Source organism: Crocodylus porosus, unplaced genomic scaffold, assembly GCF_001723895.1.
Source record: "Crocodylus porosus isolate Cpor-Errol unplaced genomic scaffold, CroPor_comp1, whole genome shotgun sequence".
Lineage (NCBI taxonomy): Eukaryota > Metazoa > Chordata > Crocodylia > Crocodylidae > Crocodylus > Crocodylus porosus.
Window position 1 is genome coordinate 20,414,546 of NW_017728909.1, and position 27,374 is coordinate 20,441,919.

General features: G+C 48.0%; 1 protein-coding gene across 1 annotated transcript in view; it reads left to right on the top strand.

Annotated features, from left to right (window-relative positions):
- Positions 1-27,374, top strand: part of DNAI1 (dynein axonemal intermediate chain 1) — a 215,699-nt gene that overhangs the window by 69,158 nt on the left and 119,167 nt on the right. Inside the window, exon 12 of the mRNA XM_019531683.1 lies at positions 15,491-15,738. Within this exon, the coding sequence (XP_019387228.1) occupies positions 15,491-15,738 (248 nt within the window). The remainder of the gene's footprint in view (positions 1-15,490; positions 15,739-27,374) is intronic.

Below are 27,374 nucleotides of genomic sequence, written 5' to 3' on the forward strand. Positions count from 1 at the left end.
GACTAGATGATCTACTCAGGTCCCTTCCGACCTTAGAAACTATGAAACTATGAAACATTTCTTCTTATCTGGACCATTGAGTAGCCACCAGAACATCCCAGGATCAGCAGCTCGCTACAGATGTTTATCTGAATTATAACCTGTGGATAAAATGCTCTGAGCCTCGTTATGAAGCCCAAGAGCTAACCAGCACCCTTCGTTCTGTATTCCCTTGCCCCCTTCATCATCTAGACTTGTTGTCGCTGTCAGGTGGTCGCTTTGCAGAAACGCCCAGGGCCCAACTCTCCTCTCATTCAGCCCCTCGCATATTAATGTGACTCCATGTAATTGAGTAGTAGTTTCTGATTAAAACCAGCCTATGTGAGAATGGAATTGGGCTTGCTTTATTGAACCTCGGGATAGGTGTAAAAGCAATTACTGATCAATACGGCAGAAAGAGGCATTTCCTCTCTGATGATCTGGACTCTTCATGGCTGTTAGAAGCTGAAGCTCAGTAATTCTTCTGCTCCTTTCCAGCATGAGGTTCATTTTCTGTTTCCTGGAAATGCCAGTTTGGGCTGATACAGAGTGCTGAACCAAAGAGCAACAGGCTCTGTAATATTGCATGAGCTGGCTGCCATAACAGCTAGCATTAAAGTAAAGGTCTTTATGAATCATGGCATGCCATTACCCAGAAATCTTCCTGCTAAGTGATGCAGATTCCTGTTTCCTTAGCTCACCAAGCTCACTGCCTGTGAAGCAGCTCTTTTCATTATCAGTCATCTGTTCGTGGCCAGGTTATGGAGAAAGCTCAGCCAACCTTTTCACAGGGCATATTACCTGATTTCCGATTTACTTCTCAAAGGCAATGCCAAATGCCATTCAAGAAGGCTGAAACTACTGTCTGCTAGATGGTGTGTTCAGAAATATATCCCCTGATCTAAAATCCCAATTGGAGAGAGAATTTAAAAGGAAGACATGGGAACCAAGGTTTGTGTATAACCAGCAACACTGGTTTACATGTGCTTCCCTTTTTTGGGAACCCATAGATTAATAGACATTGAAGCTCAAATGGACGGTTATATCACGTAGTCTGACGTCCTCTGTAGCAAAGGCTAGAAAATTTCTCCAAGCTGCCCCTGGGTAGAGTCCATCACTTGTGTTTGACTGAAGCCGGTCTTTCAGAAAGGCATCCTGTCTTGATCTGAGGATACCAAGAAGCAGAGAACGCACCACTTCTGTTGGTTGCTTCTTTCACTGGTTAATAAGCTTCACTGTTAAAAAGAGGTTACCTTACTGCTCGTTTTGATTTGGCCGGTTTTACATTCTTGTAATTCCCTTTGCTGCTAGATGAATGAACCCATTAGGTCAGGACCTGGCTTCTGCTTGTGAAGATACTCAGACACCTAAACCGAATCACTGCTCAAACTTCTTAACATGCTGAACAGCTCCAAGCTATTTACATGTCTCCCAGAAAGGTCCTCCTGTCATTTCTGTGGTGCTTTTCTGCAGTTTCCTCAGTTTTGCAGCATCTTTTTAAAATTGTGGACACGAGACCTGGGCACAGTGCTCCACAATCGGTCTCACTGGTGCCACGTGCAGGGGTTCTCCTGCACACAATTGCAGTGTAGGTTTAAGGATAGCTCATGTGGCCACAAGATTACAAAGGGAACTCATGAAATTCCCAATTGAGGACTGGTACTTGGCATGCTCTAAAAATCGAGCTGCATTTATGGAGTCTCCTGTGGGGCCTGCATGTCACCAACCCCATTATTTTAGAAAAATAATGAAATTGCTGGTGGCTCCTGAGTAAGATCCAGCATTGCAGGAGGGGTACAGTCACTTCCCTTTATGAGTCTGCCATTGCCTGGCTGTACTGACTTGGCAGCTCACTGAATCCTCTTCATTTTGGTTTCCTATTTGCAAAACAGGGATGCTAATAACGACATGAGGCTTAATATACACAGGGTGATGGGAGGTTGTGCATCCAAGTGGCGGTATAACAAACACTATTATCACACTGTGTTTAGATTATTCTTTTTGTATGGGAAGGTGGAAAATCTCCAATAAAAGGGCTGTATTTATTGTTGCAGAAGCTTTCCCAAACCAATGCTCAGAATTGTTCTTATGAGAACCTGCCAGATGCTGAAGACCGGCTATTATACTAACAACGGCACTACTGGGAAAGAGGTCAGCCAGCCCCTTCCACCTCCTCTCATGAACAGTAGAGGAGCAGGAATTGCAGCCTTGCTTTCATCTCTACTGATTAAGCAGAGACAGTTTATCAACTCCGTTCATATCCATCTCAATGAATTCCCTGAACCTGGTATCTGGCTACTAAGAGGGTAGGGATACCAAGAGTTGCAAAGGTCTGAGCGGCCTAGCTACCTGTGAACTCACCTGCAGTGTCTTATGGTTGACACACATGGTTGTTTCTCTCTGTTCCAAGCTGAGTCCCTGTCTGCAGTCAGAAGATGAGTTCCCTAAGAACCAAACTCTGGAACGATAGGAGATACTCTTTCATGATGGTATGTGATACTCACTTTGTGATGTACCTACCTAGACATCAGGGCTGGAAGGGACCTCAAGAGATCATCGAGTCCAGCCCCCTGCCCAAAGGGCAGGAAGTCAGCTGGGGTCATAGGATCCCAGCAAGATAAGCATCCAATTTACTCTTGAAGGTGTTCAATGTAGGTGCTTGAACCACCTCCGCTGGCAGACTGTTCCAGCCCTTGGGGGCTCGGACAGTAAAGAAATTCTTCCTTATGTCCAGCCTGAAACGGTCTTGCAGGAGTTTGTGACCGTTCGACCTAGTCATCCTTTGGGGCGCTCTGGTGAACAAACGTTCCCCCAGATCCTGGTGGTCACCCCGAAAAACTTATAGGTGGCCATCAGATCACCCCTGAGCCTGCGCTTTTCCAGGCAAGAGTCCCATGTCTCTCAGCCTATCATCGTAAGATCTGTTTTCCTGACCTCTGATCATGCGCGTGGCTCTCCTCTGGACTCTCTCAAGCAATCTGGATCTGGATGTGGCTGATGGATGGCAGGTACCAAACTTGGGGAAGAGGCGACGCGCTGGGGGACGGAATGGTGCCAAGGCCAGACGCCATATAGGTGGAGAGAAGGGGGATGTAGGAGACACTTGGGAGAGAAACATCACCACTAGCCTGTGGCCATAAAATCCCGAGAGCCTGAGCACCGAGAAGGTTCAGGACGTCAACCTTGATGACACAGGTGACAACATCACAGTTGGCATTAGGTGGGGTGTAGGGGAGGCAGAGCCCCACAAAGGAGGAACAGCAGGAATGACTAAGGGAAGGTGCCAGGGAGGTGGGACCAAACATCATCTTCCTGATCCAAACATAATCATCATCAAAGATGTGGCAGGCAAGGCCCCTGGGGAACTGACCCAAAGTCACTCCAATAACCAAACTGTTCATCCCAAAGAACCACAGGAAGGTTCAAGAAGAACCCATATATGTGACACCCAGGGGAGAGACATCAAGACTACACTGCCACAAGTAAAGCAGGGGGACCCTAGATGGTCAACATCCTGCTGCTGCAAAGGTTGTTAATATAAGTTTGGGAATTCCCAGGTAGAGGCCACAGCCCCACTACAAAGGAAAGCAAAACCCCACCGCCTGTTATGCTCTGACCATGGGGTAAAGTTTCTGCCCCCAAATATGGCGATCAGCCTGACCCTGAGTGGGGCACAAGAGCCTCTAGCTGGGAACCTCCAGGTTTAGGTCCCAGCAGGAGCATTGGCATGGCCCATCCACAATCCCTAGCCTTGGGTGCAGCCAACACTGAATGCCTCTGAGGAAGACTTACAAAAAAGACCCCTGACACATCTAGCAGCAAGAGAGGAAAATATTTCCTCCTGACCCCGTGCAGCAAGCCCAGAGGCCTGGGAAATCCCCATGGTAGAACATAGGCATCGCTATGCCCAGATCAGCCCTGACCAGTGGCTGTGCAACCTCCTCCTGAACACTTCCAATGATGGAGATACCACAACTTTCCTAGACCTCTATTCCACTGTGTCATGTTTTGAACGGGTATCAGAAACAAATGTGATATGTTCTTATGCAGACCACACAGACCAGTGACAATAGCTCATTCCAGGGTACAGATCCAGCAAACCAGGCTCTTCCCTCTTCCCATCCCTTCTCTCTTTCTTCTTCATCTTCCATTGCTCTCTTCCAAGGATTCTGACCCAGCCCTGCCGCTAGGTACCAAGCCACCTGGCTTCATAGGAGACTCAAATGATGAGCAGGTGGCTAGGGTTATTGCTGTTTGGAACGCAGCTTGTTAGACAAGTCATGCTTTTGTTCTGAAATCTCCTTAGCAGCCTCAGAAGCTTCTTATCCTGACTGCCAATCACTGGCTTCAACTTGTAGCACAGATCAGATTTGGATGTAAAGCCTAGAAGTGATGCAAGCTCTGAAAAGACCAGTTCAGCCATGAGATGCAGATATCCATGGCATTTATCAGTCACACAGGAGAGCATGGTTGTTTAATATTATACTGATTTGGCCACTGCACCTAGGAGCCCTTCTCACAGGCCAAGTTCCCATTGCACTCAGCACTGTCCAGACACCATTTGTTTTATTGTTCTTGTCAGGTGTGTCTGGGTTATTTATTGACTAGCGAATTTCCCATCAACCTCCCAAACCATCGCCCGAACACAGAGGGCAATCTGCGCCCCAACCTCTCTGCTTCTGACATGGTGCGTTCTGTGCCATAGCTGGAGCTCTCTGCTTCCGCTTCTGCAGGTGTGTGCCCCAAGCTCCTGGACCTTCACCCTGCTGCAGCCAGAAGGGCGAGACCTCAACAAGCTGAGACTGGTCTTTGACAGGAGGTTTGTTTAAAATGGTAAAAGGTAGTTTCCTTCAGGAAGTAGCCAGCAGATGCTGTGAGCTCTTAAACAGAGGAATAACATTATGCATGTGAGCACATCTGGTATTAAATCCTCACAGGTTTATTCAGTGTCCAGAGCAATGCGACCACTATATGCAAGCTGTAGCCATTGCATATTACTGTGGTGTAAATATTAAATAGTAACTAATGATTAAATAACTACCAATCTCTAGAATATCATGTAATTCAAAGTATAATTAATGCGTACCACTTATTATAAAATGCAATTGTGAAAATTATATTCTAGGTTAGAATTATATAAATAATATTCTATAATTAGAATATAATTATATAAATATAATTATATAAATTATATTCTATATGGGTTTCTGAAGACCTTCAATTAACTGAAACAGCCATCAAAGTAGTTAAAATAATAATACTAATATCTATAACAACAACAATAATAAATGAGCAGGTTAGGGAGCAACGAAATCTTTTTTGAATGGAGGTTTAGACTAGCCTTGCAGGGATCTCTCTGGGGAGTTTTTGCATTGCAATACATGTCCCACTAAACAGAAATAAATAAAAGCTTTGAAAAAGGAATGAAGTCCCCAGAAACCGAGGTCAGGGAACCTGTCAGCTACAGCCAAGTGAAGTTTTAGACTTGTTGAAGAGCAACTAAGTAGGCTGGGATTATTACATTTAGAAAGGAGGTAAATATGAATAGGTCTGGTCTAGGGTGTAAGATGCTAAATGGTCCAGACAAGGTGGATCGGGTATATCTGTTCTCCCTGCTTCATAACAAAAGACCAAGGGGATGTTGAGTGAAATTGAAAGCTGGGGCATTTGGAGACGATCCAGGGAAACAGATTTTCCTATAATGCATCATTAATACATGAAGGTATTGAGGCCAAGAGTGCAGTGAGATTGAAAGAGGATTTGGACACCTGCCTGGATATCAAGACTATGCAGTTATTGTAACTGGAGATGACAAGTATTGCAGAAGGATTTCAGCATTTAAGCTAGTTTCTGGCAATAAAAGACAGGGATGAGACCTGTCACCTCTGCCTACTCCTGGGTTTCCACACCTTCCTGTGAACTGGCTGCTTCTGCCCAGTTCCAGAGACAGGACAATGTAATCCAGTGGGGAGCTAATGTAGATGGAACTAGAGTCCCATTTCTCTTCCAACTCTGCTCATGTGTACTGTAGAGAAATCATATTCTTTGCTTCAGGGGTGTAGGTTGTAGCCGTGTTGGTCTAAGGACATAGGCAGACAGGGTTCTTTGGGTAAATCTGATATCTTTTATTAGACCAACTCAAATAGTGGAAAAATTCTTCTTAGCAAGCGTTCCAGCACAAACACCCTTCGTCAGGCTGAGGAAGCATCTGCAGATGCTCTGTGCTCTTCCTGGATGGAGGGGTACAGCAGCCAGAGGCCAGTAGGAAAGCCACCCAGTTCAAATGTAAATTGAGGTGGTCAGTAGGTGAGGGACAGGTGTGGGGAAAGGGGGAATGAAAGTGGCTGTAGTCAAAGGATGAGAAACAGGAGAGAGGGGGGGATAAGAATAGGTGGTAAAAAGTGGAGGGTTTACCTGGGGATATTCTTTGCTGGTATTTGACCCAGGTGTCAGTCCATGTTATTCAGTTAATTCCGGGATGGATCCAGGATTTTGCAAAGTTGGGTGTGGGAGCAGCCAACCGTGCTCCCAGGGTAGCTTCACCGCTTCTCCCAGCCTCCTCCTCAACCCACTGGTGGGGGAAGATTGCACTGTGCTTGTCTCTAAGGACTTTTTAAAGTTCCCAAAGCAGGTAAGCACCCTCCCCTTTCCCAACTGTGCTCAGAGGCATGGTAATTGATGTTCGGTTACTCTCCCTCTTTTCTTCCAGGGGCCCAGATACCCCATGACACATTTACCCCAGTGCTACGTACATCAGTTTAATATCCCAGTGCAAAACTACACCGTGGTCCTGCCCGAACAGCAGAGCACTGTGGGCAGCAGGCGCTGTTGCGGCACCTTGCCACTAGATGGTAGGGAAGCATGGACTAGGAGCCTGCTTGCTAGAGCAAAGGGCTCCCCTGGGTGGAAGTGGACACATGATCCCTGCACTGGTGCAACTTAAACAGGTTTATTTTTACTGCAGTTCTTTTCTGGAGTGATTTTCCCTAAACACCAAGCACTTACACTGCCAGGGGAGTTTACACAGATTTCATAGAGATTAGGGCTGGAAGGGACCTCGCAAGATCATCGAGTCCAGCCCCCGCCCCAGGGGCAGGAAGTCAGCGGGGGTCAGATGTGTGTGCGTGCCTGGTTATACCAGTGCAGGGGGCAGTTACCCTGATGCAAATGTGTTGTGTGTCCAACACGTCTTCAAAAAAACCTCTCTTAGCTCCTTCCTCTCTAGGTGCCTCTTCCATGTAGGGTTGCCAACTCCATTTGCATTTATTCTGGGAGGTTGCCTGAATGCTAATGTACCTACAACACACAACGCGAACGTATCTATGTGCTTGTGTATATCAATTACGGATTACGGTGCATAGACTTTACGGCAGGAAGGCAAATGCACATTACTGGTATGTTTAACCCCCCCACTGGACTACTGTATACTTCGGATTCAACATTTAATATTTATTTTAATGACTGCCCTATCATTTATCTTCCAGGTGACTCTCAACAGTCTCCTGGAGATTTATATCTAATTCCTGGAAATGCCAGGGCAATCCTGGAAGGTTGGCAACCCTACTTCTATGGTCCAAGGCAGGATGGGCTCATGGGACCAGGCATTTGTCAGCTTTCAGTATAAAAAACACGGGGGATTCTTTTCTTTTAACTGTAGAGTGCATCAGCACCTCTTCTGGGGAACACTTCACTGGATATATTAGAAATGTGGAAAGGTAGCCAGCACAGGTCTCTTTTCAATGACAGCATGCAGGAATGTTTATACAAAACAGGCATTTGTATAGCGGTGCATCAGCCAGGTGGGACACACAGTCGTGGGCTGTAGTATGCATGCGAAAGACAACCAGGGGCTACGAAACCCTTGGCCACATGATGGCACTGTTAAATATTCAGTTGGTTGCAAGTGTAAACCAAATATGCCAGGTTGTGAGACAGAGGAAACGAACCCAGAGGATCTGCAGGTGTTATTTATTAAATCAGCTTTAGCAAGACTGGTGCTTATGCTGAGAAAAGTACAGGAGAGCAAGAGCAAAAAGTTCAGTTTTGTTTCATTGCATTGTGCCTCATTATTGCTGTTGAGTCTGTAATACGAACATCTGGCATAAGTGTCGCTTTTCTATCCCTGGAGTGCTTTGTACGCGTCAGCTCATCCTCACCTGGCCTTTGAAGCTAGGAAGTATTGTTTCACTACCTCTTTACAGAGAAACCAAGCCACAGAGTAATTAAGTCACTTGCCAGGATGGACACGATTAGCCAGCAACTTCCTGTGCTGGGTCTGTGAAACCTAAACATGTTTTTTCTGTACTGGCATTACTGTTTTTTGGCAAAAGTAGAAAAAAGCCAATACAAACTAGCTTCAGAAGAATCTTAGGATAAATTGGTCAGTCTGAACTGGTGGCAGATCTCAAGGGCTTTGCATTGGATACTGCTTCCATTTTAGCTAGTGGCAAAACTCCCACTAACTTAACTTAACTGACAAATGGCAGTTCCTGAATTTGTGTTAGGTACAACCGAGGCTCGTCTATACAAGATGTTTACTATGGAGTTACCTAATCAGCTCCACAATAAAGTTTCAGTGTCTATATGTGCAGCCCTATCAGGCCCATAGTAAACTAATTAACTCCCTGGTAGGTAGGTACTGGTAAACACAAGTACTATCCTGCAGCAGCAGTATTTAGTGCACTGCAGCCTACATGTAGATGCTAACGGGGCTGGCTGGGGCACATGGGGGCTTCAGTGTGGAGGATGCCTGCTGGCTAGTCCCACCCTATAGCACCCTTGTGACCCAGCCAGCTTCTCTGTAGCACATTGAGCTGGATCAGAGCAACCCTGGGCTGGCAGGCTGACCCCCCTGGGCACCCTGCCAGCCAGGGATGCTCTGCCCTACCTCAACATGCTGTGGTCCTAAGCGCACATGTAAACGTGGCATCCAGGAGTAATAAACTTCGGTGCAAATTGTGCCAAAGTTTATTCGGTTGAATTAATTGCACATTTAGATGTCCCTCCTGTGTGGCAGCTGCATCTCTGGGAACTCTTAAGTGGCTGTATCACATGTTGTGTGTGTGTGGGGGGGGGGATGGTACTTGGATTTACATAGCATGGCTTTCCCCCTTGATGCAACAAATTGCTTGTTCAGTGCTAGCTTGCAAAGCAGCATGCCCTGATAGCTTTGAAAACAGGCTTGACAATAAGATCATCCTGCATTCTGCTCCTAGCATGAACAAACTATTTGATCTCTCCAAATCTGTTTTTGTATCTCTCAAATAATTGCATGATACTGCCTCACATGGATTGAGGCTCAATTTATGACTGACAGTGACTTCTTATTCATAGACATTTGCTGCACACAGTCGCTGTGCCCAACACTGTGCAGAACAGAGCGAGTGGTCGTCTCTGTCCTAAGGGCATGGGGTCAGGTGCAGGGCTTGTCAGAGGGAAGTGAGCATGGAGGAAGGTGTGAGAGTGGGGGAATGAGGATGCAGGGATGCAGAAGGAATGAAGCTTGGAGCATCAGAACGAGGGGATGGGGGACTGGCAGGGGAGAGCGGCACTAGGGGTTTGGTGAGAGAGGAAGACCTTAGAGCCACTAATCCGCCCTCTGGAGAAAGGACTCTGTCCAGAAACATGGGGAGAGAAGCAGGGAGGCTTAGGAAATGTTTTCATAGTAAGAATCAACCACATTTGGTAACAAAATGTTGGGGGTGAGGGTGGAAGCTGGAAAGGCTACCAGACTTCACCAGCTTGCATAGCAGAGAAGATAGGAGAGTTGTGAGCAGTGTCTGAAGAAGGGGATGATTTGGAGAAGGGAGCTTGTATCCAGATGACGTAGACTTTGCTCCGTGTCACTGGAGCACGTTGTGAGCCATCACTAGTCTGTCTGTGAAAGGACTGTCAGAGGAGGAAAGCTCACAGCACCTTCCCCTGGGCAGTGGTCATGTTTGTGTGATTGTGCAGTTGCACTCCCCACACGTGGAACATGTTTAGTCCCATTGCTAGAACAAGCAGGAATGTGTTTCTCCTTCTAACTGCCTTGGGAGGCAGAGAAAAGCTCTTGTCCCCATTTCAAAGGTGGGGTACTGAGGCACAAGAATTGAAAGACTTATCCAGTGTTGCACAGGGAGTCCATGGCAGAGACATGAAGACAGGTCTCCCAAGTTTGAGGCTAATTCTCTGACTACTGTGGATCTGAAAAGTGCTTTCCAAATGCTGCTGGCCTCCCCCAGATCTGTGTGGTTTTAGCCAGGGCTGTCAGATCAGTTGGGTCTCTGAGCCAGACTGGGATCTCCAGGAGCTTTCTGAGCCAGATCCAAACCTGGCAGGGGGAGTGAGGTGAGTGGCAGCAGGGGCACAAGTGGCAGCAGCACAGGGGTTAATGTGGCTGTCACTAGCCCCCCATCATCAACACTTGTCCCCAGTGGGGTTGGCTCTGGAGCTGGGACTTCAGTGACAGCCCTTCCCTGCTTGCCCCACCCCTGAATTCCCAGCCCGTCTAGGAGCCCTGCAGCCAGGTGTAATGGGTCCATGGGCTGGATCCAGCCCAGGGGCCTCATCTTTGACACCCCTGGCATAAGCAAAAGGGCCAGCTCTTTCATATAGGCTTGCAAACTCAGCCCTAGAGCATCTTCTCCCTTCCTAATTTGCAACTTTGGCTCCTAATTAGACACCAATCTTCTTTGTATGGGCTGGGCGGGACTGCCCAAGAAGTCAAGTGCTCCCGCTGCTCTCAGGAAGGCACCGAATCTTCTTGGCTTTTGCCCTTGGCCGTCTCACAGCATTGCTGCTCAGATTCAATGACAAGCATGTTTTGTTCCAAAAGTTTCCTGGATCTCTCATCTCCATTGCCCCTGCTGGCTGCAGTGTCTCCAAAGCTCATTTGCCAGTTGGCCTGTTCAAGGAGGGTGCATGCTTCCTCGATAGCTCATGTCTTTAAAGGTTGTTTTTAGCTATTGATCTGCATGGCTTAGACAAGCAGCCTCCGGTCGTGGCAGAGTCCATGGCAGAGTCATTAGGTTTCTCTCACAGCCTCAGGAAGTGTATAAATTACACCCTGCTGTGGGAGCTGTCAGGTTCTTCTCATCCCAAATGTCTAGAGCACTGAGAAACTCCTCTTGGTTCCCCCTGCATCAGACTTACAAGTCCTGTGTTTCCTCAACAGTCGCTGCCAATAAATGGAACTTGATGAGGAATGAAAGCCAGAGCTACAGGAAGAGTGTCAGGCAGCCCATTAAATGGTGACAAGTGCCTAAATTAGCATAATAGGAAACAACCTACTGTTTGTCCGCAGGGAACTGATCTGAGGAATCTGAGCTCGCTGCCCTGCAGTGCCAGTTTCTACTGACTAGAAGGTTATGTTGTCTCCCGATGGCCAGAAACACCCATGCCCACTGAGTGCCTTCCCCTCACAGCCCCAGCAGGGAGGTAACGTGTTTTTACAGATAGACCTCAAGAGGTAGTCTCGGTGGGCACATCTGCAGGAGATGCTTTACCGCACAGCAGACTAATTTGCTGCACAGTAAAGCGTCACTGTCTACACGTGCACAGCATTTGGGGTGCAGTAGACTAATTTACTGTGCTGCCGGATAGTCCGGGCAGATACAAGTGTTATCCAGCAGTGTAGTAAATGACTGCGCTTAAATGCATATGTAGACAGTGACATTGGGATTAGTTTGCTCTGGCTCCCACCCAGCCCATACAAAGAAGATTGTGTCTAATTAGGAGCCAGAGTTGCAAATTAGGAAGGGTATATTCAGTTTCATTAATTGTATGTGTAGATGCACCCAGTGTGACTCTCCTGATAATGGGGGTGTTTCTAATACAGAGATCCAGGCCTGCAGAGATCCAGGCCTGAAACTGTTACATTCTGTAGAGATCCAGGCCTGAAACTAATGAAACTTTGGAGGGGAATATAAAATCACTGCTGGTATATTTTGCAGATGACAAAAAAATGGTGGAATCATCGAATCAATGAGTCAGAAGGGACCTAGACAGATCATCGAGTCCAACCCCCTGCCATGGGCAGGAAGGAGCACTGGGGGTGGAGGGGTGCCTATCCAGTCTCCTCTTGAAGATCTCCAGGGAAGGCGAGAGCACCGCCTCTCTGGGAAGCCCATTCGAGGCTCTGGCCATCCTACAGTGAAGTAGTTCTTCCTAATAGCTAACCTAAACCTCTCCTCCCTCAGCTTGTGGCCATTGTTCCTGGTGACCCCAAGGGGGCCCTGGGGAACAGATTTTCCCCGAGTCCCTGCTGCTGACCCCTGATAAGGTTGTAAGGTTGGAGTTTGCATTTAGCGCGTCAGGGGTTTTAATGCAGACACACCCAGCATTCTGCACGGAGGGACAGGGACTTCAGGCCGGCCTGCAGAAGGGGGGATGGTATCCTTGCAAGTAGGGACCCTGGAAAAAAATGTCAGCTGCTAAAGCTGAAGCCAGACACATTCAAAAGAGAAATTAGGCACAGGGTTTTAGCACTGAGGGCAATTAGTCACTGACACAAAGTACCAAAGGAGGTGGTAGATTCTCCCTCACTCTATCGCTTCAGATAGACTTTAGGCAAAAGCAAGTTTCTGGCTTCCATGCAGGGATACCTGGGTGAAATGTAAGCACCCATGACATCCAAAAAGCCAGCACTAGAGTCGTGATCTCTAGACAGTATGAGCTAAGAGTTTCTTCTGGCTTTAAACTACGACTCTGTGAATTTCTGAAGAATGTTCTCCTTCCGGGGGAGCTTTCAGGAGGTTTCTGACAGTGTTCATTGTCACAGACTGGGCTCCATGGTCACATGTGGGAACCACAGTGAGCCAGGCATTGCCATGGCACAGCACTTCTGGGTGTTTCATTGGGGTGGGAACCCCGGCTGGCGTGTAGGTCCCTCAGTGGCTCTTCGAATCCTTCAGCAGACAGTTCCTCCTCCCTCGGGATGCACCGAGAGGCACTGTGATCTAGGCCCCTGGCTCTGTTCCTGGTTCTTCCACTGACTCACTGGGTGACCTTGGGCAAGCCATTTCACCTTCCTTTTGTACTCTCCACCTCTGTACTAACATCTGCTCCCCAGAGGTGCAGTGGACATGAATCAGTTTAGTGCCTGGGTTTGTTCTAAGCACTGGAGCAGTTCAAAAACTGCTTGTTAGTATTAGTGCTGTTTTGACAGCCCTGTGAAATACGCTTGTCATGTGCTCTCTCCCTGCTCTTTCTGGGAAGCTGTACGACAGCAGAAGTCATCCTGCTGGCCCCCTCTTGTTCCAGGGTAGCCCTGTGCTTCCGGGGCTGACAGCACCCTGGGCTACTCTGTGTCCTTAGGAGCAAGGTTTGTTGGCTGATATCTTGTATTGGACCTAGTATATAACTGGGAGAAATGTTAGACAAGCTTCTGGCCCCCAAGGGATGTCTTTCTCAGATCACTTAGAGAAGCGTGTCAGTATACTGCTAACAGTTAGGATCATAGGAAAGTAGGGCAGGAAGGGACCTCCCAAGGTCACCTAGTCCAGCCCCCTGCTCAAGGCAGGATCAGCCCTGACTAAACCATCCCAGCTGAGTGTCCATCCAACCAGCTCTTCAAAACTTCCCAAGATGGAAATTCCTTCATTTCCTAACCTGCAACCTCAGTTTCCCTTGCTGACGCTTGAGGCCATTGGTCCTAGTCCCATCTCCTACCAGGACAGCTGGAGTGGGAGGATGGTCCAGCTGAATGCCAGGGGTGCTGGACCGTTCTGTGTGACACTGAGCCCGCTCCATCTCTGAAGTGCCACCGTGTCTTCTGCCTTTCTTTTGAACTGGTTTTCTGGTAGTAATCTCCCTCTTCTTTTCTGTAACATGTTTCTCCTCATGGTTCTGGGGTGTTTCAGATGAGGAGGAGGTAGGAATCTTTCTTTTCTGTTTCAAAAGAAGGAAGCCACTTTGCCCTGCTGCTCCCTTAGCTGCAGAAGAAAAGGATTGTTCTGTGTTTAGAAAGTTAAAAGGTTTGCAGTACAAATGGGAAGCCGGAGTAACAGTTTTATCCGGGCATAGGTGACTTCCAATGTTCTTCACAAATATTCACACTCATGAGGTTTCCATCCAACCAAATGCTTGAGTGCCCATCTGTGAGTATCTCACCTTTCAGGGATACAGTGCTCTCCATCTGCTTGGAGAGGTCGTTGAAATTAGTGTTATCTCAAGGGCACATGTTCCCTGACCCTTTGTCCTGCAGAGCCAGTCAACATTTCAAGTGAGGTGGGAAATAAAAAATGTTAAAAGGAGCTCACTCTTGTTGTGTAGAGCAGTGGTGTCCAAACTTTTTTGATTGCGCACCTCTATCATTAAAAATTTTTGAGCATGCACCCCCAATATATGTATATTTATATTCCTGCACCCCCTCAGTAAAAAATTTTTGAGCACGCACCCCCAATATATGTATATTTATAGAAATAGAAATAGAAGTTCTAATATTTTCTTCCCACACCCCAATGGGTCGTCTTGGGGTGCACACACCCCACTTTAGAGATCACTGCTGTAGAGGCATGCAGCATGCACCTGAAGACAAGCATCCTTCCATCAAGCAATGCATTTGCTTCCCATATAACATGTGTCAGAGGGCACGTAGCAGCAAGGAAAGCGTTAGCAGAGATGGCTAAGATGCCCACAGAGAGTTCTGGTTCTGCAGATTTCTACAGAGCTCCTTCTTGGCCTCTGGTGAGTTTATCTGCGTTAGCACCCTTCCTACTCCTCCGGAGCCTGGGGAATGGTCTCAAAAGAACAACTGAGATCTTCAGGGCACTATCAGGCCTAGGAAAAAACAGAGAAGATAAATGACTGACCACTAGTAAAGAGAGGAAAACAGACATGCCAGGAGGTGAGAGTTAATTTCAGACAACATAAAGGAAAGGGGAAACCAAGTAAAAAGGGAAACAATTTTGGCAAAAAATAAATTGCAATGACAAAACAAGGGTGAGGGGTTAGAAATAAGCAGCAGTAGCTTGTTCAGTGCACTATATATCAATGTGTTGGTGCCATATGCTCTAGGGGGTTAAATGCAGAGGAGAGAATTTCATTCCTTGAGAGAGAAGTTAATAAGGCATCCGGAGCGCTGAGAGCATGTGCGATATTCATAAAAACCCAGTGCACTGAATTACTGACCAGAAGACTCAGACTCGCTCTCCACTGGCTAGTCAACCCTTCCTCTTTAAAAAGGCAGTGAAAACACAAACCTTTCTGCCTGGCCAGATGGCCACTGTGTCCAGTCTCTGGAGTACTGAAGCGGGGAGGCATCGATTCAAGAGTGTCCCTCATGAGGGAAGCTCAGTCCTGTCCTTCCCACCCCACTTAAAGGTATGTATTCACAATTCTTTCTCACAGGAAGCTCCCTTTCACACTCATTTTAGGTTTCCTTTTGAGACCATGTTGACAACAGCTGCTGTACTGTATCCTTCAACGCTTGAGGCGCTTGGAGGTAGGGAGGTCTCTGCTCACGTCATGATGTGCTGCTTCTCTTGTTTAGATGACTTCATGAAGCAGAGCCGGGGCATGCTCCTGCTGTACAGCATGAAGAACCCCTCCTTCCCGGAGTACACCTTCAGCAGCGAGAGCGGCATCATGTGCCTTGACATCCATAACGACTACCCCTACCTTCTGGCGGTGGGCTTCTATGATGGCAACGTGGCCATCTACAACCTGAAGAAGCCGCACTCCCAGCCCAGCTACAAGAGTTCTGCCAAGGCAGGGAAGCACACCGACCCCGTTTGGCAGGTGGGTGCCCCTCGGGGAGTCCTGCTTTTCCTTTCATCTAGCATGACACTCATTTGGATTGAGTTCAGACCCCACAGCAACGGGAGTTGGATAGATGAACAGGTGAGTGGTCTCTGTGCATCTGTCAGCAGCATTAATTACCGCCTGGTAACTTTAGGCCTAATAAATACTTTTCAATATATGGAAGCCCATAGGGATTGGCTGCAATAATGAGCTACAACAGAAACTAAGCAGGTCAGCAGAATGTGGTTCAAACGCTTATTTTTCTTTCACTTCCATTAAGATGAATGACTTCTTCCCTGGGGAGGAGCCAGTTTCCCCTGTATGTTCTTGCATGTGAGGCTATTTATTTTCCAAAGGTAAAGCAAAGGACTGGATTTTGGCAGGCAGCAGGAAATGGATGAGATGCAAAGAGCACCTAATCCACACCAAAGGGTACTTGTACACCAATCCCCGCCCCACACCTGATGACAGTGCCTCACGCAGCTGGGAACAAAAACATGCTACACTGGGATAGATCAGAAAGGTTTTTGGCAGCCCAGGGATAGGAATAGAAAGGCCATGTGTGTACACCCATGAGCAATGCTAACGTTGCAAAGAGCCTGCACAGTTGGTGATGTTTTAACTGGGCTGACTCTGGTGCTAGCTCTTGCTGGCAATCAGGCTGTGTCTACACAGCAGCTGAAGGGGTGTTGGCAGACCAGGGAGATGTACTCATGCCGCTTGAATGTGGCTAGTTTGGGTAACAACAAAGTGGAGGTGTGGGAGCACATACCTTACGGCAGGGGCTACGCAGGCATGCTGAGCACTGTGGATATGGACTGGGGTCACTGGCTTGCTCTGAAGTCCCTGGTGTTGAATCTGCCTTGCTACTACTACCTGAACTAGGTAGTGTAGAGCTAGCCATGCTGCAGACACCTCATTACATGTAGTGTAGACATACCTTGGAGTTCTGGTGTGTGCCGGATAAAACCAAATCCCAGCTAAATGGCTCCGTGTTATTACAGCTACCTTTGAACTGTCCCAGAAGGTGACCAGGGCCATGGGGCTCTAATTGCAGGAGGTTCCCAGAGAGCCTGGGGTTGCACGCAGCCTGAGCAGCACTTGTCAGCTGCTGACGCATGGATGATAGAAACGGATATTGCGGTTAACTCCCCAACCAGAAACTTCAGAAGTTTATGCTCCCTTCTTACCCAGCAGCACTTTTTCCCAGAGTAAATGTCCTTAGTTACCTGGTCACAGGTTTAGCTGGACCTATCCCCATCACATTTTCTCTCTGCCCAATCCCCAATAAACACACATATCTATTTCCCCTTGGCCCTAGAGACAGATGGGAAGAACTTTTCCGGTAACCACTGCTCTCCTGCTGTTTCTGAGACTGCCTGGCCTCAGCACCATCTAAATGACTGAAGCCCTGCTCCTTTCAGACTCGCTGCATCTGACTGTGCTGTTGTTATCGAGCAGTCATTTAGTACTTACATACACAAATACTAAATCACTGCACAGTAACTGTTTTTAATGCACAGTCACATCCCTGAATGGCTTTTTGGTGGTGCTGATGGCTCAGTAGCTCATTACTGTAGCAGTGAGCTACTGCGCAGTCAGCATCTCGTGTAGACGCGGCCACTGATCAGGATTCTGATGCAGTTGGCACGGTGACTTCTCCACCTATGGACCCTCCTGTGGGAGCACCTGGCTGCCTCTCCAGCCACACGGTAGCATGTTCCAGCTGTTTGCAGCAGCTGCAATACCTCATAGTCAGTCTGGTGTCCAGCTGCTATGGGTGATCATAGCAAATGCTTGGAAGTGAATTGGAGAGCAGAGCACAGCACATGGGTGCATTGTTGTGGGCCTGCTACACCCAGGCAGGTATGTAAACTCCATGCAAGGCCCAGAAAACCCATGACTAGCACCTATTTGGTCACAGAGGAGGCCCCACAGGCTAGTGGTCAGGGTACTTGTCCAAGGAGCAGGAGATCCAGGTTCTAGGCCCCCCAAATGGAATTTTGACCTTCGTCTCCCACTTCACAGCAAAGTGCCTTCACCTGTGGGCTAGGCATTGCCAAGAATGCCCTCTTCTTCTGTTGGTGCTTGCCTCCCAGGCAGCCAGGAGGGAAAGGGAAAGCTATGTGGGACCAGGAATCCACATGTCTCAGTGAGATGGGCAAAGCTTTAGCAAGGCAGGTGCTCTGGGTACTGCCACCAGCAGCATTTCTGCATCTGATAGGAACTAGGTAGCCTACAGTGGAGCACTAGGGCAGGGAACAGAACTCACAGCCCTTTCCCTTCTAGGGCAGCATCCATCTCACTGAGCCAGGAACCCTCTGCTCTGCTTTCTTCCTGGCCCAGGAGGCTGCTCTTGTGTTTCACCCATGGCCGGCAACTGGGACACTTTGCTAGAGGGGGAAATAGAAATCCAAACGTATCTGGCTCAGGGGGACTAAACTTGGGTCTCCTGCTCCTTGGAGGTGCCCTAACCACTAGGTTGTGGGTCTAATACGTGGGAAGGGGGCTGGCCTCTCCTTCCTCTATTTTGTGGCCACCACAGAATTACTTGCCTTCCCCAAGGGCAGGAGGATCTAGACTCTGCCTCAGTGGGCCCAAATGCTATTAACATGTCTAAATTAGCTGCAGAAGTGCAACTTAACCATCTTGGGGGAGCAGGGGGCCAAGGAGCCCTCAGCATAGCAGCTGGCAGGAGTGTAGCCCACTGGTGGCAAAGACACCGGCAGCTCCAGGGAGGCAGATGCAAACAGGAAAGGCCAAGCAAACACCTTTTGGACATCAGTAGATGAGAAGGCCACTTTTCCTTTTGAAGGTGGCATTGACCTGCGGCTCTGGCTTCCTAGATTGTGTTTCCAAAGGCTGCAGGGTCCTAACACTGAGTCCCGCTTTGCAGTAGAGTATTTGTGCTCATAGAGCAGGGCTCCAGGAGGAGTTTATAACCTTGTTAGCAAAACTAGTGCATCACCAGGCTGTTGCAAAGCAATCAAAAGAACACACTGTTCCCACTGGAGAAGCTCTGAGCCACACACATCCATCAGCAACCACCAAAAGTTTGAAGGATGGCTATCTCCTCATTAGGTGGGAGAAATAGGAACATTACAGGCAGTGTTTTATGGCTGAGACACTTTCAATTTAATCCTTGTTCGGCACTAACAGGTTCTAACATCTGAGACCTCATTTCTCGAAGATAATTTAAGGAAGCTTTTTTCCTCTAACAAGCTCTCTGTAAGAGTGGGTGCTTCTCCTCTGTTTGGGCCAAGCCATGCCATCCTCACTGAGCTCATACTCGTGGCAGGGGACTGCAGGGCTTGGCCTGTGACTTTTGCACTGGAACAATCTAGAATTTTGCCAAAAAATGAAGGAAATGTGCTTTTTCCAAGCCTTTATTTTCTGAGCTGACTGGCTCTTTCTTTTTGAAACAATGCCTGCATTTTAGCAATAGAGGAGGAAAGTGGGAAGCGAATGTCTTCAGACTAGAATAGAAAGCCTGGCAGTTCTCTCTGTTTTTACCACTTAATCTGTAGTGAATTAGTATTGCCTTAGCAAGCTCAAGCATTTTAATAAAGTAAAGCCAATGCTAACATAACCGCTATAAAATGCAAAAGGCCTCACTATAGATTTTTTGGCCTAAAATACCAGACCCCTGGTTTGCAAGATGTACAGTCACAGCCTCCCGTATCATTGAGAAATGCCTTCCATGCATCGAGCTGTACTGTGGTATAAATAATGAAGAAATGCTGGATCATGTTAACACGGCGTTTGAATTGCACGTTCAAAGTCACACAATGTCAGTAACGTATTAAACAATTAATTTAAGGCCATGACTAGGAAGAGACAACAGTCACCTGTATGCAGTACAGCCAAGCTACTGTAGCTGTTGAACCCTAAGCTCTTATAGGAATATGGGGCTGGGAGAGTCCTCCTGGGCCATTCCCCACTGTACCGGGTCTCCGTTTCATATAATCCCTTTCATCACTGAATGAGCGCCAACCTGAGATTTGCTGGGTTTTTTGGAAACCTGTTTCCAGAACCTTCCTGCTTTGATGCTTAGAAAACTTCTTTCAGTTCCCAGCATGACATTCGTTATGTCCACTTTAACTTTCCAGGCCCACTGAGTTGATCTTTGCAGTGTCGTTCACAGTGTTGTGCTAACAGGCACAAGGCAAAAACCTCCAGTTTACCTGAGATTAATGTCATCCCTTCAATTATATTTCCTTGTCATGTCTTTAAAAGGACAGAGAAGAAAATTGCCAATGCTTCGTAATGGTATGTAATGCTAATTAGACCTGGAGTCTTATATTGCATGAGAAGTGAATGGGCTGTAGGGTGTGGGAGCACTGAGTCCCCAACTTTACTTCTTGTATTTTTGGCTTGAGAAAATATGCCAGAGCTGTGACTGGACAGCAAAAGCCTAAAGAGAAAACACACCTGATAGCAGGGCTCAGGGGAAACCCAATTTAATCAACATAATGATCCCATCAACAAAAGGTCAAGACCTGTATCTGTATCCAGCTCAGGGCAGTGTCAGAGGGCGTCTCATTTTTTTGAGCGGTCTTTGGTGTCTGTATCTGTGTAACACTGCTTACTCAAACCAGTAGCTAAATCCCAAAATTTGGTCCACAGTGTGAATTTATGGGTGTGGATGGGTGAAATACTGACACTGAGATAGCATGTGTTATACTGGTGTAGAAAAGCAGCAGACAGATGACAGAAAACTATTGACCAGGATATCTCTGCACAATCCTATAGAGAATTATCCATGAAAAAGCATGGTTAAAACTTTACTGGTATAAAATACACCAGTTTAGATGTCATGTGTCTGCTTCCAGCACAGTGCATCTGTTTGCTAAATACATGCAGGCTATTAGCTAGCTGCCTATTAGCTGCTCCATCGCTATCTAATGGTGAGGTGCTGTAACAGCGCCTGTCCCCACCGGGGCAACTGCATGTCTGGATATTCCTGATCCCCTTGTACAAAATCAATGTACGTTACAACAGCAGCTTCAGCTGGCTCTGCTCAACATCTGTGCAAATGCAAATCTGAGCAGCCTCTGTGGGGAAGACGTCACATTGCCAAGGGGACAATCCTGGGCAAGGACTCTGTCTCCTTGGCCTGCTTCAGACCTTGGCCATTTTTTTCTGAGCCTGCTTGTTTTGAAGATGACAGAAGTATTTATAGCAGGGGAATGTTTTTTTGGTCGTTGTCCCATCATTTGGCTTTGGGCACAAGAATATTTTCAGCTTAAAACGTTGGCGGGTTCAGAGATCTGAGCATACCAAAGAAGGGGTTGATAAGTGAAGCTGTTTGCAGTTCCAGAGTGTACTTCTGTTGGGGCTCTTAAGAAAGGATCTTCTTCCCCGGCAGATCAGCTTCTAGGATCTCGCAAGTCACATGTCGCCATCAAAAAGCAGGGTGTTATTATTCAGTGCGAAGCCAGTGCTGCTGAGGGGAGCCGGACCCCACAGCACTGCTGTTTGGAGCTTTTTTCTCCTTCATTTATCACAAGAATTAACTTATTTCCAGTTGCACGCTGGCAGCCCCCAGATACACAGATGTGGTTCCTTCACTCAGTTGCACTGACAGTAGATTTCAGTTGGGCCAGGTTTATTGGTAGTGATGCCAGGTAGACAGGAAACAACTGGACTTTTGGACCCAGCATACAGAGCTGCCAGGTAGAAAAAACACTGTTACTTCTTGTGAACTTATTGTCTCTGCTCTGGTGTCACTGGGGCACTATGAACCTGGGACCCCAGGATACTATTTCAGGGTGCAGACATGCACTTTAATAGGTATAACCCCTGCCTGCTGTGTTAAACTACCTCGCCAAGCACCTTTCCACCGGAATTTGATATTAATGCATAGGAGGGAAGGAATGAGGCAAAGCTCCTAATAGCATGAAATCTGCCACAGGGAAGTACAGGCAGAGCATCAGGGAAGTGTCTTATCTCTGCGAGGCAGCAGCCTGCGTAAGCCTCCCAGTAGACTTTGTGGAAGCTCTGTCTCCTGAAACTCTGAAATCCAGACTGAGTAAAACACACCTGAGATTATTAACGGGAGAGCTCTGGTGAGCCACTGCAGCCTGAGAGGCCTTTTCCACTTGTAATTTCTGTGCTGTGACTCGGTTTTCCAATGATTCGGAAATTAATGACGGTGCCTCGCCAAGCCAGATCCAAACTGTTTAACAAGATGTTCGTTCTTTCTTTCTTTGATTTATATGCTGCCCTCCCCAACAAAAGTTCAGGTCAGCTTACAAGAAGAAGGCAGAATAATTTACCAAGCATGAGAACAAGAGAACAAAACAACTTAAAGGGAACTGGGATATCCATGTAAAACAGAGACCCCTTCAACAATATCTCGGCCTAGCTTCATTTGCTAAACACCTGCTCATGTGGGAAAGTCTTATGCTGCTTCTGAAGGATGTCTGGGCATGGGCTCCCTCAAGAGCAAGGGAAGTCCAGAACGGAGGAGCCGCTGCAGAGGACAACTTTGCATGCATTTTTGCCAAGTGCACTTGGTGCATCAGTGGTACTTGCAGGAGGTTGCTGCTGGCTGACTTTTGGGATCGTGATGGGCAGATAAGAGAGCAAGGAGCAATAGTCTCAAGTTGCAGCAAGGGAAGTTGAGGTTAGATATTAGGGAAAACTTTCTCACGAGGAGGGTGGTGAAGCACTGGCTTCCTAGAGAGGTGGAGGAGTCTCCGTCCTTGGAGGTTTTGAAGAGCCGGGTGGACAAAGCCTTGCTCAGATGACCAGCTGGGGCTGGTCCTGCTTGGAGCAGGGGTTGGACTAGATGTGACCTCCTGAGCTCCCTTCCAAACGTCATTTTCTATGATTTGATAAGGGAGAAGGCAGCCCCTTAGGAACGTAGGACCTAGGTCATTTAGGGCCTCATAGGTCAAAAGGAGCACCTTGAATTATGCCTGGAAAGCTATTCCCCATCGTTTTGCTGATGCTGGTGAATGAGTTTGGTTACAAACTGAGTCAGCCTTGCCCTTCACCCCCTGATCTGCCCCACCTCACTGCATGCACAGTAAAACCTTCCCAGTAGAGCTGATCATATGAAGTGCACTTAGGAGAAGAATAGACATTTCATCAATAATCCAACTGGCGGTTACCCTTCTGACAACTGGCAATTTCTTTCCAGCGCAGTCACCCACAGCCAGATGAATGGCCTCTGTGGCTCATGTCCCTTTATGAGATTGTATCTGCCACAGCAGACTTTTGCTCCTTGGATTTCAGGCTCGGTACGGGAACAGAAAGGTAAAGAAATAAAGGACCGAGACAGAGAGCGGTTAGCAAAGCCGTATCACTATGGGCTTTCCGAGGACAGCTCTGCACTCTTCTTGCTCATCAGTGCAGAGCAGAGAGTGTCTGCTTCCCATGTGTCGTTCAGCCGCTGGGTGCTTGGCAGATATAGCGAGCTCGGGTCAAAGCCAGTGTTGGGAGCTGTTCTCAGAGAACAAGCAGAAATTTGGGGAGTGCAGGAGGGCCCTTATGTCAGTACAGGAGGCTATAATGATAGGAACTGAAGGGCTGGCTTTCAAGCTGGAGGGTACAAATGGGGAGAATAAGAGTAGAAATCAGAGCCAGGAACAAGCCATAAAGACCTTTCTGAAGGAGAGAGCTGTCATGAAGGGATCTGGCAACATAAGCAAAGCAGCCCATTTGGGGTCTGCATAGGGAGGCCCCCAGCTCCCAAGCACTTCTTGCCTTCTGTGCGTCTCCTGGCAGCTCTTCCCTTCCCCATCAGATGAAAGGAGGGGGAAGATAAGCTGGGGCTAACCCCTTGCGTAGTGGGAACTAGGTAGATCCCCAGGAGCTTTTGCTTAATTCAGATCCTCTGATACGGGCACAGAACGAGAGGAGCCCACGTGCGCCTGAAGGAGACTGGCCTTGCTCTGGCAGCCTGGGTTCGGTTCCCAGCTCCGTCACGGGCTCCTGTGACCTGGGAGCCGTGTGCAGCTGCAGTGCTCAGAGCAGCAGCCAGCACCGCCAGGAGAAGGTGGCTGGAACATCAGCTGTTCCATCCCGGGTCTCGTACCGCTCATCGCTGGCGGATCTCAACAGCTTGCAGCCACATATTAAGCAGCTCCGCTAGCATCTGTCATGTTTGTTCTCTCACTCTCTGCTGATGGGGAGAGGTGTGTGCGCTGGAGTGTTGTTTTGGAAGGGGGTTTAACAGAGATATGCAATCACTTATTTATGGCAGGGAAAATAAGGGCAGCTTGCACAGAGAGCAGGAGATGGGAAGGTGTCTCCTGGCTGTTAGTCACTGGAGAATTAGTTCCACGGTCTCATGCCCCCCCCCCCGCAAATTCTGTCCCCCGCTCGGTCAAACCTTATCAGTATCATGCCAGAGTTAAGTGGTCGACTGTTTTTATCCTGGAGATTCAGCTTTTCTTTTAGCTCTTCTGAGCCCAGAGCATTGATTGCCTTGACAATGAAGACCAAGACCTTGAATTGGATTTGCTGTCTCATGGAAAGTCAGTGTAGACAGCAGAGGACAGGTGAGCAAGAGCCCGTGGCGCTGAGGGGCTGTCCTGCAGCCCTCTGGACTGGTGGTTTCCAAAGCGCAGGAGGCTCAATGCTCAAGTGTATTGAATGCTGTCATCCAGCCAGCAGGGATTGGAGACGTGTATCCCTGAGGCCAGGGCATCACCTGGTTGGACCAGATGGGTGTCACAGGCACATGGAGATGGTGGATGGCATTCAGCAAGAAAAGGCCGGATCTCTGTCTGCAGTCTTTATAGAGGTTTTATAAAATGTTTTTGTGTGGTACTTAACTTCTCTTGCGGCGCTTCTTGGAAACATTTCCTGTTAAGCTTAGAGAAGAAAAGTGCTTGAACTTTCCTCCTAAGGATTTTTAATATTAAAGAACAAGATCTCTGATCTTTTAGCTGGGATATTGCATTTTTATCAAGGCAGCCTCTAATGGAAACTCCTGGAGTTTTAGTTTCTGTGGCTGGTACAATTGCTTATTTTTAAACTGCGCCTTGGGTACTGATACTGTCGGGTCTAAAACTCTCTTGCCAAGCTCTGAGACACTCCCTGGTGCCTCATGTAACATTTGTCTGAAAAAAGAATTTTGCTTTGATGAAGTTTTTTCTTCCGTATTGTCATGCAATGCTGATTTTTTGGGCTGCCTTTTGTCCCGGCTGCTGCTAGTTAATTAGATGTTGGTCTTGCACTGTATTGCCCTCCTCTCCTCCCCATCCTTTTACTGGAGATCTAAAGCATCTTATTGTAGTTTTTTAGGTTGGTTTCTCTTTACTGATATCTGTGTTCAAGATGTTCACATTTTCCCTTCACTTATTAGCTGTAGTCATCTTAGTTCGTGTAGAAAACTCGACACTCAGATTTTCAAAGCCTGTTAAGGCATGTGGGTGCTGGAAAAACCTCGGCCTGACAGTTTAAGGTTGCAGGGAAGCTGCAGCTCTTTCATTAGATGCACAGATGTTTTGAATCTTGCTCTGTTGTTTTGTACTAGCTGCCAACTACACAACATGTCAGACCTTTGCTGGAAAAAAAGGATTCAAATGTTATAATGGCACCTACATAAAAGTCAGGTAGTCACATTCCCGGAGCGTGTGTAGACTACGCCATCTCCCCACTCATCCTGGCAGTCAGACCAAAAGGGTCCTAACCACATCAGCGCAGGCTGCAGGGGACAGGAGAGGAGAGGCCGACGGGGAGGGCTGCTATAAGAAACCAAGAACATCACAATACCCGTGCTGGGTCAGCCCACAGTCCTGTCTCTGGCAACAGCAAGTCATGGATGCTCTAAACAACCAATCTTTTTGGCAGGCCACAGACTAGCCCTGCACCCTCCCTGTGTGCCACTCTGCTCACCTGCCCCTCTCTGATCTGCTGCTCTGCTTTATGCTCCCTGGCCTTGTGCTCCCAGGCACTTTGCTTTCTGCTTTCTGCCTCCTGCCCTGCTGGGTCTGCAGCGCCTGTCCCCTCCACGGTCTGCCATGTGCCCATGCTCGGTGCAGCACCCTGCTGCAGGTTGGCCGCCCCCGTCTTGAAGAAGAGTGTAAAAAACATGATAACCAGACCCATCTGCTCTCCCCAGCAGTAGGTTGTGCCTCTGCCTGTTGTGGTTAGCAGCCCCTGACTGACCCATCTTCCATAAACCCATCTAACCTTGTATTGAAGCCAGTCATACTACTGGCCTCCCTGTGGCAACAAGTTCCTCGGGTTAATTATCCATTGCGGAAAGAGTAGTTCCTGTTGCTTGCTTTAAGCCTGCTGCCTGCTCATCTTCTACTATGAGACATAGCAAATAACGGTACCCTACGACCTTTTCTATACCACTCTGGACTTTGTAGATCTCTCTCATATCTCCCAGCCGTTTCCATCGCTCCTTGTATGGAAACCTTTCCATCCCCCTGCTCCTCTTTGTTGCCATTCTCTGGACCTTTCCTAGTTCTGCTCTATCTACCCCTTCTTAGGTGGGGTGACAAGAACTGCTTCCCGTGCTGAAGTGGGAGGCACAGCAGGGATTTTTATATTCGCCTAACGTTTTCTGTCTGGTTTCCAGTTTGAGGGCTTCCTAATCATTTCTTTGCCTTTTTGTCACTACTGAGCACTGAGCCATTGTTTTCTCTCCATCGTGGCTCCAGCCCACAACAGCTATTTCACAGCCCATTTCTGTGCATGAGCAGCTAGGGTTATTTTTCCCCATATACATTGCTTTGCACTTACCAATACTATCAACTCACCAATGTTAAGCGCAGGCTCTGGCAGGGGTTTTGTCTGTGACGGGAAGCTAACAGACACCTCAAGAAGTAGTTAGGGCTGGATGCAGCTCAGGATATGATGCCTCCACCCAGTACTCTATTGCATCTACATAAAATAGAAGAACCGCCAAACCTAGTGAAGCCCACAGGACCAGCTCTCCAACGGATGTAAACTGTGGCACAGTCCTTTGATGGCTGTGAAGTACACAGATTTCTGTCCATGGAGGATGTGGCTTGTTCTCACAGAACCGCCCCTACCACCTCTTTCCACCCCCAGGACAGCACTTGCCATGTGAGAGTCCTGGGTGGTGCTGAGCAGCTGTAGTTCAGGGCGGTGTGGGAGGAGCCCAGCACCGGACAGGTCTAGGACCCAAGTCTCCCAGTCCCTGCTGCAGTATGCAGGACTCGGCTACGGTGGGAACTTTCTGTTAGATGCTGCCTCTGATTCTGGTGGCATTGGATAGCTCCAGGATTCGACACCAGCTCTCTTACCTCCCTGCAGCTCCTACACACAGGACAGGACGCTTTGGGTGTCTAGACACATGCTCCAAGGTGGAGTGGAGTTCGTCAAACTTTAGTTCAAGTGTCCCCACTGCCATTTTGAAACGTGGGGATGCTGAATAGACAAGATGTGGAGGCTGCTGGAGCATGTGAATTAACACGCTCCAATAGACCTGATTAATTATCATGCATTGGAGCAGATGTCCAGCATGAATATAGGTGCTTGTCGCAGTGCACTCAGGTGCCCTGCGCCTGAGAGCGGAGACTGCTCTGGGGAGACCCCTAGTAGCAGAAAGGGGGAGGCTCAGCTGCCAGTCACCAGGGCTGCACAGGTGCTGGTTGCTGGGGCAACTGGTAAAACCAGCTGACAGGAAGGGGCAGGGCTTA